Source organism: Hippopotamus amphibius, chromosome X, assembly GCF_030028045.1.
Source record: "Hippopotamus amphibius kiboko isolate mHipAmp2 chromosome X, mHipAmp2.hap2, whole genome shotgun sequence".
NCBI classification, from domain to species: domain Eukaryota; kingdom Metazoa; phylum Chordata; class Mammalia; order Artiodactyla; family Hippopotamidae; genus Hippopotamus; species Hippopotamus amphibius.
In genome coordinates this window covers 97,351,068-97,369,892 of record NC_080203.1, presented here as the reverse complement: position 1 = coordinate 97,369,892, position 18,825 = coordinate 97,351,068, and the positions used below count along the sequence as shown (strand labels likewise).

General features: G+C 41.4%; 1 protein-coding gene and 1 long non-coding RNA gene across 2 annotated transcripts in view; one reads left to right on the top strand and one right to left on the bottom strand.

Annotated features, from left to right (window-relative positions):
• EFHC2 (EF-hand domain containing 2) overlaps positions 1-18,825 on the bottom strand; it is a 190,195-nt gene that overhangs the window by 88,509 nt on the left and 82,861 nt on the right. Inside the window, exons 6-9 of the mRNA XM_057717317.1 lie at positions 18,165-18,278; positions 17,652-17,790; positions 11,076-11,241; positions 2,234-2,376 (exon numbers count right to left, since the gene is read on the bottom strand). Of these exons, the coding sequence (XP_057573300.1) occupies positions 2,234-2,376; positions 11,076-11,241; positions 17,652-17,790; positions 18,165-18,278 (562 nt within the window). The remainder of the gene's footprint in view (positions 1-2,233; positions 2,377-11,075; positions 11,242-17,651; positions 17,791-18,164; positions 18,279-18,825) is intronic.
• Positions 32-8,801, top strand: LOC130841258 (uncharacterized). Its single transcript, XR_009050208.1, has 3 exons — positions 32-169; positions 303-452; positions 8,690-8,801. It is a non-coding gene; the product is annotated as an uncharacterized LOC130841258 (long non-coding RNA).

Genomic DNA, 18,825 nt, shown 5'->3' with positions numbered 1-18,825 from the left:
ACACTTGGCAAGGACTTGCCATACGCCCAGCAGCATCCTGGAAACTTGTACATCAGGAACGTCTTTAGAGCCTGTCTGACAGTACCAGTAGAAAGTTTCTTACCTGAGCTTATTTCCACCTACTTGTCCCAGATGATGTCTTACACTTCTTCCGACATACAGATGAAACGTAAGATGCCCCATTTCTGGAAAGGAGCTCACTTAATTGTTTGAAGATAACTATGGGAGTCCCCTGAACTCTTTTTCTACAGGCAAAGTATCTTCGCTTCTTTTAGCGATGCCTCATTTTTCTTTCTTTCCAGAATTCTCACCATTTCCTCTGCTCTTTTCTGGGCATTATTTGGTTTTTGAGCTCTTGGAAAGCAATGAGCAGAGCTGAACATGGGACTCCATTATCTTCTAACTGATACTGAACTGAAATCTCCAAACCTGTGAATACAACCTGAGACCAGGTGAGCTTTGGGGATCAGCTTTATCACACACTACCGCTTTCAGAAACCAGAGGTGGTGGAAAGACATAGGCTTTGTAGCCAAATAGAGCTGGAGTCCGTCCTGGCTGTCGCTTGCCGGGTGATCTTTAGGAGTCATTTAATCTCTCTGAACCCCTCTGAATTCTCACTGGTAAATGGGAATAATATTTGTAGGGGGCCATGAAAATGTACTTCTCAGATTGCCTGCTGTGGGGAACAAAGTTGACAGAAGGCTCCAACTGCTTGTTCTGAAATCTATCCCCAGATTTGTGCCGAGGTCATGCTTCCCACAGCCTGCTGCCAACACATGACTGAGCAAGGTGGGGATACTAAGGCAGGCCCATTCTTGCAAGATGGGAGCTCCTCTGACTGGTGACTTTGGCTCCAGGACTCCCAGTTGGTCTTGCCAAAACTTTCTTAGAGTTTCACTGCAGCATCAAGACCTTCCCCTTTTTCCCTTTCCTCTGTCCTTCACAGGAGTCAGACATGCACTGCAGTCTGACGGCTCTCCTGACCTCTTCTGGCTCCTGCCACACTTTCCCTCACCAGCATTTCCCCTACGAAATCTCTTGTACATTTAATCTCACCGTGGGATTTGCCTCTTGGAGGACCAGGACTAACACAAAACATAACCTCATAAAGGTCTTATAAGGATAATAGCAGGTACTCACTCAGGACTGCTTTATTACCAGCAAGCTTGTGGTTGACTGCCATCACTCGTTCTGTTTTATGAATGCTGCAATTTGTTTTTGGCCACATCGTCCCCATTCTAGATGTACAGAGTTGCTTTTTTGACCTTCAAGAGCATGACTTTATATTCATCCCTATTTGATTTCATATTTTAAGATTTGATTCATTATTCAAATCACTCTGGAGCCTGACTTAGTTATACAAATTATTCATTATTCATTGGTGTGCTGAGTAGCTCATACCAGCTCATAAGGGCTGGTTGTTAAATTTTCAGGGATTTTGCAAGCCAGATGTTAAACTGTTGGTTGCTTGAAACTGGCCACGGTTAGGGTATTTACATCATGGAACTTGACAAATGGAACAGAATAGAGCTTTTAAAATTTTTTCAGAGAGCCGGTTAATCAGCACACCACTGATTATTCTTCCCAAACCTGTGTCTTTGGCACAGATAAAAATCTTAAACATGTTGGGACAAAGAACAGAGCCCTACAGTTCCATAATTTGGTAAGTCAAAATCAGGGGCTCTCCTCAGCAATGGCCACCCTATCAGTCTACTGGAGAGAGGCATTCCAAGGGCCTTGAAGCTGGAACCTTCGCAACAGCCTCAACAGCCAAAGGGAAACAGACTCTGAAGATTAAGTTTGTTAATCTGGGATTCTTATCTTAAAGCTAGACAAAAATTTTGTAAGTGGCACTATCAAGGATACAGATTTCTTCTTGTCTTGCTAGCTGTGCATGGAACTGGTGGTAGCCAGATCATGATTTTGAAGCCCTTGGATTCCACAGAGGTGCCTCAAAGGCCACGGAGGAAGTCGGGATAGTGTCTAAAAGGAGATATCCCAAGTCCCCCAGTCCTGAGCCAACCAAAACTGTTCCTCCTCTTTTATCATTTTATACGTCTGGGTTCCCATTTAAGAGATCTTTGTAAAATGAACTTTAGTGGTTAAAAAAAAAATGAAAGCGACTCTCTTAGATCATCTAGGCTATAAAAATCAGATCATATGCCCTAACTTTCAACATGAAGAGACAGTTAATTATTCTGAGGAAATTGCTATGAGAGGTATGTCTCTTACCTGAATTCCTCTCTATAGGTTCAAACACTGAAAGTGTGTCATCACTGAGAAAATATGAAATAACAAACATCCTTTCCATGTCAGCACATTTGTGTGTGATTAGTTTTGCAAAAAACCGGAGTATATTGCTTATGTTGCCATAGCTAAATGGAAGAAAAATGAGGGTTATAGCATTATACAAGTAATCGTCCACGTATTATACATGTTAAAAAAAAACCTGCAAAAGATATGCTATGTCTTTTTATTGAAGTATAATGGACATATAACATTATATTAGTTTCAGGTGTACAACACAATGATCTGATACTTGTAGATATTGTGAGATGATCACCACAATAAGTCTAGTTAACATCCATCACCACACTTAGTTACAAAAAGCTTTTTCTCATGATGACAGCTTTTAAGGTCTACTCTCCTAGCAACTTTGAAATATGTGCTATAGTATCATTAACTATAGTCATCATGCTGTACATTACATCCCCATGACTTATTTTATAACCGGAAGTTTGTACCTTTGACCCCCTTCACCCATTTCACCTACCTCCCATCCCAGAGGTGCACTATGGTTTTAAGATAGCAGCATAAACTCTCAGAGGTTGAAAAAGTTCAACCATCTTCTTATTAAGGCTCTACATCTATATGCAGAGGCATTTTCTGTTTACTAAAATACCTCTCATTCTTTCGATGTCCAAGGTAACACATTGGGAAAATGTACCCAAAACAAATGTCATAAACACACTGCTCAAACCATCTGCATTAAATGGTTGTTCCCTACTCACAAGGCTGGTCAACAATCCCAACAATCAAGTCAGCCAGAAGCACAGCACCTGGGCCTCGCCGCCCCAGCAGGCCAGAGGCTGTGCTCTGCTGGTGCCTGGAGCCACCTCCCCATCTCACTGCCCACTTTCTCATGCCCATTCCTTATTTTTCTTCCAACCCCACCTCGTCTCCTCGCTGAGTCACTCTCCTAGTTCCCCAGCAGCCCTCTAACTCCCTTCAAGGGAAAATTTACCTTTTCCCTTTCAAATGCTGTATTAAATACGACAGACCTGCCTTTCATAACACTTATCTCCCATATCACAAGTCACCATTACAAGTCTGTTTTCTGAGGGCAAGGACTGCATCTTAGTAATCGTTGTCTAATACAACAGTTTTTACATTCTAAGTACTCAATAAATGTTTGTAGAAAGTTGTTACACGATCCGTATAGACTGGAATTTGCCCTTGGAATTCTATGCATGAATAGAATAGTCTAGAAGACTGAAGATGGGATTGAATTTCAGAATCAAAAGTTCCCAGAATTGATTGCCTGGTCATGGAAGAAATTAATTTACGGTCTGTCTGCAGAAGCATGTCTGTGGATATCAGCTAGTAAATGGTGGACTTCACGACAAATACTAAACCCTTTGGGAGGTTTTTGGTAATCAAGATCATTACTCCAAGGAGGCATAGAGTAAAATAAACCATGCACTTCATCCCTTCCCTGTCACAACTCTAAGCAGAGAGGTCCTCACTTTTTTAAGTCTCCTATGCTGAAATTCATTCTTTCCTTGTGGGCACAGTGATTTAAAAACAAACAAGAAAACTTATTTCTGATTCGCAGAGGCAGAAGGTGCTTTTCTCTACCCCTTTCTCTGATTGTCCAAGGAAGCAGGGCTGAAAAAGCATGGCGCCATGACTCCCAGCTTGAGGCCTCAAGCAATTTGGAAGGCCAGCCCCAGGGCAGCCCTAGGAAAACAGCCAGATCTCCATAGCTGTTTTCTTAGTCCCTAGTTTCCCAGGCTTCAGACAGACCTCATACAGCATAGGGGAGGAGGGCAGCTATACCTTCTCAACCATCTTCTCTGGTACATAATTGGATTTAAAAGTAACAAACAGATTTGGTAATCCCCTCTCATAAAAGACCCATATTTTTACAGATGCTTGAAATATCACTGAAACAACTGAATGAGGTCTAATGTCAGGCCAAATGAATACAACTGCAAATTTAGCTTCTTAGAATTACATAAATGTGTAAGTATGTATGTTAAGTATGAATTTTTCATGTTTAATATGCCTTTTTTAAACCTAATTCTAGTGTTCTGGACAGCTTATCTATCAGGAATAAAATCTATTCAAACACAATCTTTAGACCAGTTGTTCACAAACTTTGTCATGTATGAATCACCTGGGAGCTTATTAAGTATACAGAATCCAGAGTCCCACCCCCAGAGCTATGGATTCAGTGGTTAGCTTGCAGCTCCAAAAACCTGCATTCTTTATAAGCTCCCCAGGAGATTCTGATGAAGTCATCCCCAGAGCACACTTTGAAAAACACCTGCAAGTATCTTCAGATATTTCCTTGGCTAATAAGCTAATTATCAAACTTTTCTAAACACTCTTTTTATCACACTATGCCCAGCACTCAAAAAAATTTTAGCATTTTCCCTGCTTCTGATCATACCACCTGTACTGCTCAATCTGGCTTCCTGGGCCATTGATAGTCAGGTTCAAATACGTACATATACAGTTATTTGTCATGACTGCCAATAATACACTCGCTACTCAAGTCACACAAGCCACTTCATTTAATGCCCCACACTGTGCCTGTTTCTATTTCCAGGCCTTCGCTTGGTGTCATCCCCTCCCTCAGGCATCCCCTATGCCTGCCCAGAGTCCTGTCCACCCATTTGGGCCCCAATCAGTAGAGCTCTCCTTGACCATGGCCGCCCACCCAGCTGACCACCGACTCAGGCCTCCTGCACTGACCATTAGCTGCGGCACCCAGTTTAGCACTATATAGACTTGTCTTCTTGACTGTTTTTTTTTTAATATGTGTGTATTCCCATTGTCTCAAAACAAACGATAAATTCCTAGGTCCAGCAGCCATGTCTTAACTTTTTCTACACACAGCCCAGAGTTACCTATAATCACGGTCTTGAATTCTTCTCCCTTTCTCTCTTAAGTCCACTTCTGTTACGTTTGTCCTACCTAAACTACCCTTGTCAAGATTGACAATGATCTCCACCATGCCAATTCCAATGGTTCATTTTTGTGTCTAACCTAACCAATCAGCAGCAGTTGGTACAAATGTCACTCCTTTTTCCATGGCACTCTTGCTTCACTTGGCTTCCAGGATCCTGTATTTTCTCTTGGTTTTGCTCCTACCTCCTTGCTTGTTCCTTTTCAGTATCCTTTGCGGGTTCTTCCTCTTTTCCTCAATCTCTGAATTTGGGGTGCCCCACAGATAACAAGGAATAACTTGGTCATCCACTTCTCTGTGTATATTCACTCCTTTGGTCATCTCTTCAGGATTTAAATACTATCCACATGCTGATGATTTCCAAAGTTCTATCTCTAGCTCAGACACCTCTCCTGAACTCCAGTCTCATATATCCAACTGCCAACTCAACATCTCTGCTTGATATCTGATATGTCAAACCTAACTTGTTCCAAAATTGAACTTCTGCTCTTGCCCCAGACCTACTCTAACTCTCGCCTTTCCCATCTCAGTAGATGGCAACTCCATCTTTCTAAGTGGAGAATTCTTAGGAGTCATCTTTATCTCCTCTCTTCCTTCACCCCTTGTATCCAATCTGCCAGGAAATCCTATTGGCTCAACCTTCAAAATATTTCCAGAATCTGCTACTTCTCATCATTTGCATGGTATTCACCCTCATGAAGCCATCATAACTTTTCTCTTGGACTACCGCAGTAGCCTCTTAACCGGTCTTTACTTCCACCATTGCCCTTCTACAGTCGATGCTCAACACTGCAACTGCAGTCATTCTTTTAATATGTAAATCGAATCAAGTCATTCCTCTGCTCAAATCTCCCAATGAATCCCTTTATCACTCGAAGTCAAAAGAATCCTTACACTGGCCTGCAAGGCCCTATGTGATCTGATTGCCCACTATCTCTCTTAATTTGTCTACTTTACCTGTTACTCATCTGTTCTATCCCTATCAGCCTCCTGCCTGTTCCTTGCGCATCCCAAGTTTGCTCCTTGCTCAGGGTCTTTACACTGACTGTTCCTTCTGCCTAGAGCATGTTTCCTCTCCTCAGTAAAGTCCATCCAGACCACACTGTTTAAAATTGAAACCAGGGGTGCTCTTCAGGCCCACATTCCAAGTTCACCTTTATTCTTTTCATAGCTACCTTCTTTATTTTTGCCATGGCACTTTAATACCTTCTATATACTACAGAAGGTACTTATGTATTATCTTTATTATTTATTATCTGCCTCCCCAGTGAGAATGTAAGTTCTATGAGGGCAGGGCTTTGTGTCTGTTTGGTTCACTGCTGTGTCCTAAGATCAGCGTTTGGCACATAGTGGGTATTCAGTAAAAATCTGTTGACTAAGAAAATGAATGGTTCACCCAGGGTTACATACATACTGAAAACCTTAAAGATAGCTATAGCGATAGTCTCATGGTTAGAAGAGACAGGAAGGCTTATTATTATTGATGGGAAAAACATTTTTAAAGAGGAAAAAAAAAAGACTGATGGAGACAACAGATGGACAATATCTGAAACAAGTCAGAGACTAAGATTAAACCGTGAATTTTTAGATGCTATATGATTATGAATAGCACAAGTCTGGGATAATAGCCTTCCTGGTAGGAAGTCATCGTCTCTTCCATCCATCATTAAGAACTAAAAGGGTGAATGTTCATTCTATTTACTCACTTATTCATCATTCCTTCTCTTATGCACAAAATGTTTATTGAACCCCAAGTACACAGCCAACACTGTTCTAACTCTAAGAGAAGCCATAAAGCCAGTCCCTGCCCTCAAGGAGCTCTTGGTCTAGATATAAACAAGTAATTGCCACACACTGTGATAAGTACAGATTCTGGGGCAAGAAAGGTGAACTCTACGAGTCAGACTTGCCTGGGTTCAAATCCTAGTGCAACTAAAAATTAGCTGTGTGAGCTTGGGCAAATTGTATAGCCTCTCTGAGCCTCAGCTTCCTCATGTGAAGAATGGGTACAATAATATCACCTACTTTACGAGTTTGTTTTGAGGATTAAATGAGATCAAGTATTGTAGTTAGCACACCATAACCACAAACTGCTTTTTATTAGTAATATTATTACTATTAGAGCTATGATCAGCAGAGTACTGTGAGCACACAGAGAACAAAGGAAGTAATTCAGCCAGGTGCAGTGAGAAAGATATTCTTCTGGTTCTCCCCAGTCAGACTAGACAACCTGCCCAGCAGGCCACCACAGTGAATTTTTACCCGGACAATAAAGGTCTTCCATCAAAAACCTCATATATTTTAATTTGAAACTATCTCCTCCAATGGCTCACAGTAGATCACCATTAACCTCCTACAACAATGAACACCCAGTACATTTTTAATAGCAATATATATAATCAATATGTCATGTACTAGTGCACGTCTCAATTCACGGTTTATTTATTCACATTAAGAAACTGTTCTTTGTATGCTTTGTGAGATCATCTTCCTTAGGTTCTCACGGTTTTAAAACCTTGGGTTATTCAAACTCATGTATAAGTCTCCAGCTGAATGTGCCAGTTGCTATGGAAACAAGGTCACTGTGTGGGAGGAGCTTGAGGGAAGTGTGTTCCTGGCACAGAACAAGCAGTGGACAGAAAGAAAAGAAATTAGAGCCATTCGTGCCTGTACCACCGTCCTCCAGCCACAACAGCATGACAAGAACGTGGAATGCTGTCTACGGTCAGTGCTCTGTGGGCAAGTTGATGTGCTGCAGACAGAAAGAGAGACTAAGGCAACTACCCACAAGGAACTCTTTTTCCCCTTGGATTCCAGAAGCAACACCCTGGATCGTGTTTCATCCTGTTTACTTATAAGAAAAATTCCCTCTCCTTTTACAATAGGGACATTCTTCCTGCCCGCCTCCTTCGGGTGGCTGCCCTTAAAAACAGCAGTTAGTGAAAAGTATCCATCAAAAATCCTGCCCTCGAACTTCCCTGTAAACACTGCTATCTATAAGGCAGGCTGGAGTATGAATTGGTGTCCCTCTTATGTCATCGAAATCAGCGGTTCTCGGTCCCTGGTGCCCATCATCAGAACGCCTTGGAAGTCTTGTTAAAACACAGTACCAGGGCCCCACCCCTAGACACTGGGCCTCAGTAGATCTGGGGTGAGGCACAGGAATTGGTATTTCTAACCAGTGTGAGGGCCACACTTTGAGTAGCATCAACTCTGAAACTTAAAGACAAAACTCCCAAGTCCTTACAAATAGAAGATTATTTCTTAAAAGACAAAGGGTATCGTGTCAGGGCAAAAGCAGCCTTTTAGACATGCTACACAATTCTTAACATATTTTCACCGTGTTTACAGTTATAGCAAAACTATCCTCTCCACCTCAAAATATTCCACAACGGCATCTGATGCCGTTAAATTTTATCAAATTCAGGGCTCTGTCTGGTTCTTCTCCCTCTCCTGCTCTTACTCCATGTTCCCTTTAACATTTTTCTCCACAGGTTCTCCTGATCCATTATTTCCCTCATGCCAGGACCTCAGTGTTTAGCCTGCATCCTATTCAAGCATCTGCAACATACTCCCACCACTCTTCCCCCTGACTTCTTTCTCCAGGGCCTCCGTTCCCTGAAGAAGCAAAAAGTAGCCATGGACAGTGCTCATATCTACACGTATGACTCGGAGGCAGATTTTTCCTCACATATAATAGGAACACTTCTGAAAGTCCATCTTTTGAAATTATATCCTACCATGTGAACAATATATGGTTACTGAACTCAACCAAACCTCTCAAATTAAAACCATGTTAATCGCTTCTAAAAAACACTTATGAATCAACTGAAGCTGCTACAGCCTTATGGGCCAAATACAGCCAGTCACTTTTTTTGTATGGCCTGTGAGCCAAGAATGGTTTTTACATTTTTAAATGATTGAAAACAACCAAAAGAATAATATTTTGTGATATGTAAAAATTATATGAAACCCAAATGTCAGTATCCATAAACAGTTTTATTGGAATATAGTTACATATTTGTTTACAGATTGTCTGTGACTGTTTTCATGCTACAACGACAGAGCTAAGTGGTTGTGACAGAGGCCTTATGGTCTGCAAAGCTGAAAATATTTGCTATCTCACCCTTTAAGAAAAAGTTTGCTGACCCCTACCCTACACCGTTTCTTAGGGACCATCTTGAGGAGATATATAAATGGAAAGGCAGACATATACACATATACATGGAAAGGCAATATAGATTGGGGATAATATGGCTTTAGGAGCTTCCAGATGACACGTTAAAATTACCACTCAATGTGACGATATGGAGAAAAGAGAACCCTTGTGCACTGTTGGTGGGAATGTAAATTGGTACAGCCACTGTGAAAAACAGTATGGAGGCTCCTCAAATAATTAAAAATAGAACTGCCATGGACTTCCTAGGTGGTGCAGTGGGTAGGAATCCGCCTGCCAATACAGGGGACACAGGTTCCATCCCTGCCCCAGGAAGATACCACATGCCGTGGTGCAACTAAGCCCGTGCGCCACAACTACCGAGCCTGCGCTCTAGAGCCTGTGAGCCACAATATTGAGCCTGTGTGCCACAACTACTGAAGCCCACGTGCCTAGAGCCTGTGCTCCACAACAAGAGAGGCCACCACAATGAGGAGCCTGTGCGCCACAACAAAGAGTAGCCCCTGCTCACCGCAACTAGAGAAAGCCCGTGTGCAGCAACGAAGACCCAACACAGCCAATAATATAAATTAATTAATTAATTAAAAAAATAAATAGAACTGCCATATGATCCAGCATTTTGGATATATATGCAAAGGAAATGAAATCACTGTCCCAAAAAGATACCTGCAGCCCCATGTTCAATACAGTATTATTTGCAATAGCTAAAACAGGGAAACAATCTAAGTGTCCACTACCAGATGAACGGATAAAGAAAAACATATGTATATAAAATACATACACACAATGGAATATTTTTCAACCATCAAAAAGAAGGAAATCCTGCCATTTGTGACAGCATGGATGGTCCTTGAGGGCATTATGCTAAGTAAAAAAAATCAGAGAAAGACGAATAGTGCATGATTTCACTTATATGTAGAATCTACAAAAACCAAATTCATAGAAACAGAGCTCACACTGGTGATTGCCAGAGATGGGGGGGAGGAATGGGGGAGGTGGGAGAATGGGGTGAAGGTGATCAAAAGGTACTAACTTTCAGCTATAAGATAAATAAGCTCTGGGGACATAACATACAACATGATGACTACAGTTAACAATAATGTATTGTATATCCGAAAGTTTCTAAGAGAGTAAATCCTGGGAGATCAACTCGATGATGGGTGATGCCTTAGTGGGCCAGGATAGGGAGGGTGGGAGGGAGTTGCGGGAGGGAGGGGATATGGGGATATATATATATAACTACAGCTGATTCACTATGGTGTACCTCAAAAACTGGCACAAGAGTGTAAAGCAATTATATTCCAATAAAGACCTTAAAAAAAGAGAGTGAGAGTAAATCTTAAAAGTTCTCATCACAAGAAAAAAATTGTAACTATGTGAGGTGATGAAATGTTAACTAATCTTATTGTGGTGATCATTTTTCAATGTATACATATATCATATCATTACGTTGCATACTTTAAACTTATACAATGTTATATGTCAATTATTTCTCAATAAAGCTGGAAAAAATAAAATAACCACTGAAGTAAGAATCTGTTAATATTTACATATTAATAAACTTCATTAAAAAGCTATAACAACATGTTTCTGGACTTGAAATTGGATGAATTAAGTGTCATCTGTTTTGTCATGAGGACAGTATTATAAACCCCGAACACATTTGGGAAAGATCAGACCAAAATAATGGTTCCCTCAAGCACCTGTCATATTCCATGAACTTCTTGAAGTTCCTCTGAGGAGGTGTGGGCACAAGGCCTATGCAGGAGCGGAGAGAATCCTCTTCAGAACCAAAACCGGTGTAAGGTGGAAATTTCCTTTCTATTTTTGGAGGAGGTGGGGCCTTGCATGAAATGGAGGTAAAGTTCTCTGTAACAAAACAAAGGCAGATGAAACATCAATATTTTTTTTGCTCTGATTATGGCTGTTTTGAAAGGTTTGTTATGTTTTCAAGATGAACATGGAGATTTTTGTAGACTATTTTAAACTCTTTCAAACAAAACACAGCAAAATCCTGGGAGGGTAGGTTTCAATCATGTTTACAAAAACCACAAAACTCACTCGATAACTGCCACTGGTTCAAAAGAAAGAAAAAAAAGAGAGAGAGAGACTGTGTCAAATAAGTAAACATTTATCTTTTGTCATCACATCCCCATTTCAGAATATTTTTTGTTCTTCCCTGATTTTTCCAATGATATGAAAATTCAAACTGGGAACTTTACGCCACCCATTCCATATTTTAACCTGTAATGTAGCCCTCTCCTATCTTTAGTCAACACTCACTAATCAAATCCCTTTCCAAAGAGGACTGACTCCTGACTGTTTCGCTTTACCTTCCCCATGTGATGTCCCCTCCTCCTGTGCCCACTTTTTAAACCCTCTCCCTTTCCTCCAACTCAGCTCTGGGCCATGACGCTTCACTATCCAGATCAAAAACAAATAAAACTTCTCACCAGCCACCACTCAGGTTGCTTTTGTTACTGCCCAAGAAAAGACTGCAATTGTACTGAAATGTGATGAAGCAAAAATAACTAACAAATAAAACCAAAACCAAACAAACAAAACTTTTAAAACAGCCACTGCCTACTCTCAAAGGGAGTGTTAAGTGGTAAATACTGTTGACTTTCTTTATTCATTTATCATCTGTGAGGAGGAGAGATGGAGAGAGAGCTGGAGACATTTGTAATAGCCTAGGAGTTTTGGTTACTCATTTGTGAGGCTGTACAATCTCTGAGAAGTAAATGCGCTCTCCAAAGCAAATAGCACATTGATTCTATAGATCCCAGTCACCTGTGTTTGTCACACCACAAATGGCAAAGATGTCAGGATCTTTCTTAAAGCAAAACACAACAAAGCAACAAAACAAAACAACCCATGGTATCAAATTTCTACCTCTTCCCCAGGGTTGACTATCCCATAGGCTTTTCCATTAGTGCTTGAAAGGAGTTTCACATAAGCAAAGATTTCCTTTTCCATTGCCAAAGTTCTAATAGAAGGAAGAGTACAGATTTAGTGCATACCTCTCTAATTGAAAATGTGCGTCATTTGTCATCCAAGGCAACCTAACTCTTAATTGAGGGACTTTTTTTTGTACTGATTGATCAAAAGGCTAAGGGTTTGAGGCTATTTCTAACTCTGATCTGAAAACATTTTCAACTTTAACATTTCCTTAGACTTCCTAACAGCCTCTGTGTGAAATTTCCTCAAGCATAATCCCCAAAAGAGTATCGTTCCATCTTAACAGAAACTGCTTACAGAAGACATGTTGGCAAAAAGAATGCCATCAAATATTTCTCACTGCCTCAGTGAAAGGGGGCAGCCAGACTGCTGGTACGGAAGTGACTGGTGAGCTTCTCCTATTGCTATTTTTGTGGCAATTAAAGAGAAGCTTTGGTAATAAAGAGGAAAGTTCAAACACTGGAATTAGGCAGAATTACAGTAGACCCTATCATTGCTGATTGTTACATGAAACACACCACTAACTGGCACCTTCGTTTTAGGAAAAGGACCATAGGGATGGCGGGGAGAGCTCTACATGATTATTAGAAAACTGGGGCATGATTGGTTTCTTCTAACAGGGGACATATGCATACAACTCTGTATACTAATCTGAGCTGCCTAACCAAAAGAGGACACATATTGAATCTCAAAGTAATTAAGAATGTATTCTACACCTCCCCCCAAAATCGCAGGTTTTATAACACAGTGTTGTTTTCTTAACTACATAATTTTTGCAACAGACTTAAGTAACGAACCAATTTAGAGCTTTCCTCTGCACCCACAGTGCCATCTAGTGTATAAATGCCGAGAACTGTTCCACTCCACCATGTCTGACTTTTTTAACAATCCAATCTTTCTGGATACCCTGACTGAAGATCTCATTTTTCTGGGTAATTGCATATATTCATAAAGGTTTGAACTTGCACCTGAATAAGTTTCTGTCTTTGGTTTTCCATCATCCTAGCATCCTGCATGTTTAAGGTGTTAAAAAAAATATCTGATGAAAAAGTATACTTTGTTTTTACAAAGCATCTTCCCAAATATCTTCTTAAAGTGACACTCTGATGGATCCTGAGACACATCTGTCTTTCAAATAGTCTGATTCCTCTAATTCCAAGAGACTTGTAAAAACATATATACTGAATGTCCAGCCACAATCGACCAGATTCCAACAAATTTACTGAGAGGTGACAGATTTTTTTAAAGGATATGCTCCTTCACAGTGATTTACTATTCATCATCTCATTTGCAAACGATTCTGGGAAAAGCCTTCAATTACCTCGAAGTTCATCTCTGATGTGCTAGGAACCCAGATATGCACCTAGGTCTGGGGAGGCCTGAAGCTTATATAATTTGGGAGAAGCTCTTCAAGACTAAAAATTTCAAATAATTAAGACAAAATTAGTCTCAGGGCCTTGGAATGGGGCCCCTGCAAAGAAAGAACCTAAAGCTTAAGCTTCATTAACTTCAAGGTAAATCCACTTCTGCTTGTACCCAATACCCAGGTCAAATGATTTTGGTGGGACGTTCATTTTCGGGTCAAATAATTAGTGAATCACAGAATTTTCTAGCTCTAGCTAGAAAACTCTTAGAAATCATCTAATCTTCAACCCTCTTCACTTCATAGGCGAGGTTAAAAGAAAAAAGGCAAAATTGTTAGGTCCATCAAAGCCACGTGGTGAGATTAGAAGCAAATCTTACCCCTGCTGCTGCACCTCGGGATGGCTAATTTGCTCAAATGGTCATTAGACTCTCATCTTGGATGCCCTGCTGCTTCTAACACTAAGAGTTCAGAGATGGCCAGAAACAACTTCACAAAATTAAAGGTGCTTTAAGTTTTCTGCTCATCCTTAATGTCAGTATAACCTAATAAGTACTCAAGAACAACAGGAATGAATGTTCTTATTACTAGTTTGGTTGTCCCAATCACTAAGAATTGATAAGAAAGTTCCTCTTATAGAAAAAGAAATAATAACCCAAGGCAGAAATTCTAGGTAAGAACAGCTATACTCAAATCCCTCTCCCTTCAGTGAAATAAACACCTGCTAGAGCCCCTGAAGCCTTTTCCAACCTTCATGCTACAGAAAAGTCCAACAGGCCTCCATCTGCCAGTCTGTGTTCATGCACATGAAATAATGAGGGAGTGACATGCTCCCGCCCAGCAGGCAGGCCAGGGTCAGCAGGATGGCCAAGCTGCCTAGTGGGGGACTCACACTGGACTGTTTTGTGGAAGAAGTCGCCTTCTCTTTAGAATCCTTAAATACACAAGAGAATCTCATCTTTTTAGGAGTCAGATTGGGTTTTACACAGGAGTTACATATATCTCTCGGAATTCTATCAAGTCATCTGCTTGCACATAATAGAAAGCTTACTCATGTACCTTTCTTAGGACTGTGGCCAACTCCATCTCTCAGTCTGTATGCCATTTTTTCTCCCCCCCGAAATATGGCGGGGAGGCATTAGGTACTGAAGCACCCAGGCTGTGTACTGCATTAGAAATCCCCCCCTGACTTCCTCTTAGGGACGTCCCTAGCTGTGTCAGCTCCTTCCTGTGGCACTGCACAGTGGATACACCAGATATTCTACTGACCGCAATTATTGGCAAGGAAGGAAATGTGACCACAATTACTGTCAGGACTTTGTCCTGGGTTTGGGCTTCAAGGATACCAAAATATAATGTATAAAATTTGGTCAGTCTTATGAATTCTTAGAACCAGATGAGATATAAAAAATAAAATGTCAAAAGTAACTGTATCTAAGTAACATTAAGTCTATTAATTTAATGTTACCAAAAAGTCAGGAAGAGCAAATGTAAAGATTATCAGAGAATACTGATTCACTCCCTTCCTCCCTGAATCATGGATATAATTTTTGGTCATTAGTTACATTAAGTACACTGTTGTTACTCAAGAAATGTTGTATAATAATAGTGTCTGTTAAATGGGATATTTTAACATATGTTATGAGAAATATAAAAAGTCAGCGTGACTATAAAATGCATCATAATTTTGCATTTGCATAATGTTCTGTTTAAGTGTATAATGCTCATGTTATATTAGCTTTAAAGGCACAAATTTTTTTTTTAATGTAACAGTAAGTTTATAGAGTGAGCAAAAGAAGTGAGCAGAAAGAAATTAAGCACTGGGGCTCAACGGAAATGGACCATAGGGCATTTGAAGCTGATACATTTTCCGAGCGTGGCTAGATTCGGAGTGCATCGGTGGATTTACTCTGCCTCTGAAAGTTCCCTACAAACCCGTTAAGAGACTAACAATGTACCATGTCTCTCCAGCACTACATTCATTTTCCCAAATGCAGTCTTTATATTCTCAAAATCAAGCTGACAGACAAACATCAACCAAACGTTGGACTTGATGTTTAAGGGATCGTGTGATGTTTTGGAACCTTTACCACATCCTTTATATTAAGGTAATCTTTCAGTAGGACACAAGTAAATGTCTTCAGTGACTCATTTTATATATGTATCAATTTTTTAAATTTTCCAAGTCTACACTAAAGACTCGTTGATTCTGAACAGGCACTTACGTTTATTAAAAACCAAATTATTCTTCCCAACTATCTAAGAGTCACTCGCAGCTTCTCTACAGCAACCACTACGTGCATATTCCTGGCTGCCTCTTGCCCTCAGTTTCTAACACAAATATGCCCAACTGTGTCCACTAAATAGGACTAATTTTAGAAAACAATATAAGAAGAGGCCACCAATTTGGCCCCATTTTGACTAATCTGGCATGCAGATGCAGTGGAACAAATTCCTTTAATGCACCGAAGAGGGAAACTGAAAGCCTTTTTTATTCCAACCCCTTTGTCTGCTGTGTGCCTTCTCCCATAACATAAAGATTCCCAGGAGGCCAGGAATATGACACAGTGGGGACACCAAGACATGTAAGGTGGGCCGTGTCTCACTCTAGAGACAAAGTACCTCGTCTTTTTGGAAGTTGTGGTTGCTTCCGGCTTCTATCTCGTCACTCTGGGAGGTCAGCTCATATGAACACTCCAAGGTTCAGAGAGGAGTAAGGATCCCCCATCCGAGCTCCAAACCCCAATCTGAGAGGTCGGAAGCTTCCACCACCCCCACTTAGCCAAGCACTGACAGCTACCTGGAGCCTCGGGTAGAGGGCCCAGGAAGGGGACAGCGCTGGTCAGCAGGTTTAACAAATGGGTGGGCTTGTTTTTCAGGTTTCACCTCAGATCCTCCACCTGCTTCTGTGACTCTTGAAACACCATGTAACATGCGGTAAGTCTCTGCTCCCCTTCCACCCTAGAAGCTCCTTACACAGCTCTGCAGCTCCTACGTCTACTACAATGACCGGCACCTAGTAGGTGCTTAATAAATCACTGGTTTTCATCCTGAACTGAACTAACTGGACCTGAATGGAATGGATATCTACGAAGAGAAGCTGGAAGCCTGGCTGAGCCTCATCAGGAAAGGTAGAGCAAATTGGCACAATTCCCCAGAGAACTCACATAAGTATATCCTCCATGGTAAGCAAGAATGAAGTGGGGACTTCCCTGGTGGTGCAGTGCTTAAGAATCTGCCTGCCAATGCAGGGGACAGGGGTTCAATCCCTGGTCCAGGAAGATCCCACATGCCGCAGAGCAACTAAGCCCATGCGCCACAACTACTGAGCCTGTGCTCTAGAGCCCACGAGCCACAACTATTGAGCCCATGTGCCACAACTACTGAAGCCCGTACGCCTAGAGCCTGTGCTCCGCAACAAGAGAAGCCACTGCAATGAGAAGCCCGTGCACCACAATGAAAAGTAGCCTCTGCTCTCCTCAACTAGAGAAAGCCCGTGTGCAGCAACGAAGATGCAATGCAGCCAATAAAATTAAAGTCTTTAAAAAAAAAAAAAGAATGAAGTAAAAAAAGTATTTGGATTTCCATCTCAATTGCTTGACCAAAGCATTTCTCCATACTCTAGTGAGGCAAAGGGCTATACGGGCAAATGGAAGCCTTTGGCATCAGACAGACAAGTTCAAGTCTTGCCTCACCCTTTACTTGTTGCATGACCGTCTACAAGTAAGCCCCTTGTAAGCCACAGTCTCTTCACCTCTAAAATGGGGATATTGAGCCTACCCTTCTAGAATTGTTGTTAGAATAAATAAGACAACAAACGCCTGGCAGTTAGCAAATGCTCAATAAACAGTAGTTATTATGAGCTTAGAATTTGAAACTCAAAAATCAGATCGATCTTAACTAGGGAACAAAGACTCTAAGTTTTAAATATTTTCTAACTGACAGCTGTATCACTTACCAAGTCCATATTTGGTCTTATAATAAGCCTTCGTGAACTCATCACAGCCACAAAGGAGCACTTTCCTTCCCCACACGTTGATGGTAGTTCCTATGGACAGGTCAGTATCTTTGTAAAACTCTTGGTCTACTTTTCCTAGCTAATAAAAACAAAGGAACATGATGTCGACACCACAGACCCACCAAAGACCTTGGCACCCCGCCCCCACCCAAAGGAGAAAAGAAATTTTAAAAAATCAATTATATCACTTATAACAAAAATTTTAAATCAACTCAACAGACAACCGCTCACTATTAACCTTTTAAAACAGTCTTTTAGCAATGTAGTGCTATCGAATGGCAGTGCAATGCACATTAAGCATGTTTATTATTGATAAACAGCAATGCAACACATGCATTTATATATTCGTCGATTTCATTCATAAGCAATCTCCCAGAAGAAGGAAACGTAACTCACCCCACATTCCAGGTTCCAGGGAAGTCACACTGGAAACAGTAATAAAACATGACTTACCTTGTATTTATCCGGCAGGTAGCCATACACTCGGTTCTCTGATATGCCACCACACACATTGAGAACTGCCCGGTCTGTTATCTGGCCTGGTTGGTAGACTCCAGGGGGGCCATACTGGAAGATAAAAATCAAATCAAGATGTAGTGGATGGCCTCTAAACACAAACATGCTCCTGTTGAGGGACTCAAGCGGGAAGAGGCACCGTATGGTTCTTCTCTGCCATCCCAAGGAAGACAGGACAGACTCCAGCTTCCACACCCCCTGCGGACTGGTCTACACTCTCCCCATCCTTCAAGGACCTGATAAAGCCCCATCTTTCCCCTTGAACTCCCCATCCTACGGGCCTGTCCCCAATTCAAACTTCCATAGCACCTACCTCAGAGTTAAACCACTTTTTGTCACTCTCAAATTGCTTCACTGGCAGTCACCTTTTCACTAAACTACGCAACGCCCTGATGGAGAAACCCTGCCTTGCCTCCTTTACTTGCTTAGCCCCCTGCCTGATCCTGAGCAAGGACGCACTTGCTGGCTGAGAGAGGCAGTGTGGTGAGGTAGTAAGAACAACGGAGTGCAGTCAGCCTCTCACAGAACTGTGGCCGGGTGCAAGCCAGGGAGAGCACTCCTCAGCTTCACCTGCACTGGAGGTGGTCCAGGCAGGAAA